Raw genomic sequence first — 1,284 nt, forward strand, 5'->3', positions numbered from 1 at the left:
ACTCTGCATCAGGAAATATTCTTTAAATGGAGCTTTACTGGGGGTTTTCACATGGCAGCAGTAGCTTTGTCACTTGCCTAAGGCAGGCGCGAGGAGAAGGCCAGAGCCCCCTGGACCACCTTCTGTTTCAGTCCAGGACTCGGACCAGGAGATGGAAGGAGAAAACTACAGCCTTGGCTCGTTCCTGGGAGCTCTGTGTCTGGTGCAGAGGGTGTTACCTTGGCAGCACCCAGGCACGCTCAGGTCTGGCCCACAGCTGCCATCCTCTGGGAGCAGAGGGAAGGTGCTTCTTAGAATGTCTTGAGCTTGTTTCTTGAAGCATGAGGGGAGGCCCTTGGGGCACCAAGACCTGCTGCACGCAGAACAGACACAGCTTTCCTTACACCACGTATTTTGCCATGAGAAGTTGCCTCTGGGGTTCAGATGTGCAAACAGGAGCTGTGTGGGAGCACAGAGAGCCGCTGGGTGTTGCTGGCCTCCCGGCGCTCCAGCAGCCGGCCCGCATCCCTTCCTGCCTGCACACCCTTCAGACTCCCCTCCACAGCCCACGTAAAGCACTTCCAGCAAGAGAACTTTATTGATGCACCACGTCACTTACATTCAACACAGCGATCAGCAAACCCAGTAACTCCAATTAGCTCGTTCTGCTTTATTGGTTCTTTCGTTTTGTGCTAATTAATCAGCGGCGTGAGGTGTATCACAGCTGCAGCGGCAAGGGCAGCAATCAAGCCATGAGGAGGACGATAGTGTGAATACATGAACTAACAAGACATCAGACAGCTTTAGACTTTATTACTGACACTTTTTTTTTCTCATTCATAGGTCAGTTCTTCTAAGCTGGTCTTCAGCAGCCTCGTTCTGGAGCTTAGGCTAAACCTGAAAGGTAAGAGGTTACCACAGTTAATCACGTTAAGTCTGGAATCGCTACAGGCAGCTGTAAGGGAAGGTGCTCTCTCTCCCCTCACTGCCGGGAGGTGCTGAACCCACCCTGCGCTGCTGCTGAGCCGCCTTTCTCCCAGGCCAGGCTGGATTCTCAGCAGAGCGGGACATTCCGACCATCATCTCGCCAGTGAGCTTGTATAGCAGCGCCCGGCAGCCGCGTCAACAGCCCCACTCACCGTTAGCAAACCGGCACTGCTTCAGGACCTCGCTGAAGCCCTCGCACAGCTTGAGGTCAGCCTGGTTCTGCGCACACTCCAGGAACTGCTTCATTTCATACTGGCAAGGAGCGAGCTGCGGCTGCTGCTGGTAGGCAGGCTGAGCCGCCTGGGGGTCCAGGAACGG

At 54.8% G+C, this 1,284-nt stretch overlaps 1 protein-coding gene across 1 annotated transcript; it reads right to left on the bottom strand.

Annotated features, from left to right (window-relative positions):
- Positions 1-865: 865 nt before the first annotated feature.
- Positions 866-1,242, bottom strand: LOC104500682 (coiled-coil-helix-coiled-coil-helix domain-containing protein 2, mitochondrial-like; the record flags this gene model as incomplete). Its single annotated transcript, XM_010144368.1, has 2 exons — positions 866-876; positions 1,119-1,242. Coding segments are annotated over 2 exons (135 nt in total), but the record flags the coding sequence as incomplete, so codon positions are not given.
- Between the last annotated feature and the right edge of the window lie 42 nt (positions 1,243-1,284).

Source organism: Buceros rhinoceros, unplaced genomic scaffold (assembly GCF_000710305.1).
Source record: "Buceros rhinoceros silvestris isolate BGI_N320 unplaced genomic scaffold, ASM71030v1 C12777066, whole genome shotgun sequence".
Lineage (NCBI taxonomy): Eukaryota > Metazoa > Chordata > Aves > Bucerotiformes > Bucerotidae > Buceros > Buceros rhinoceros.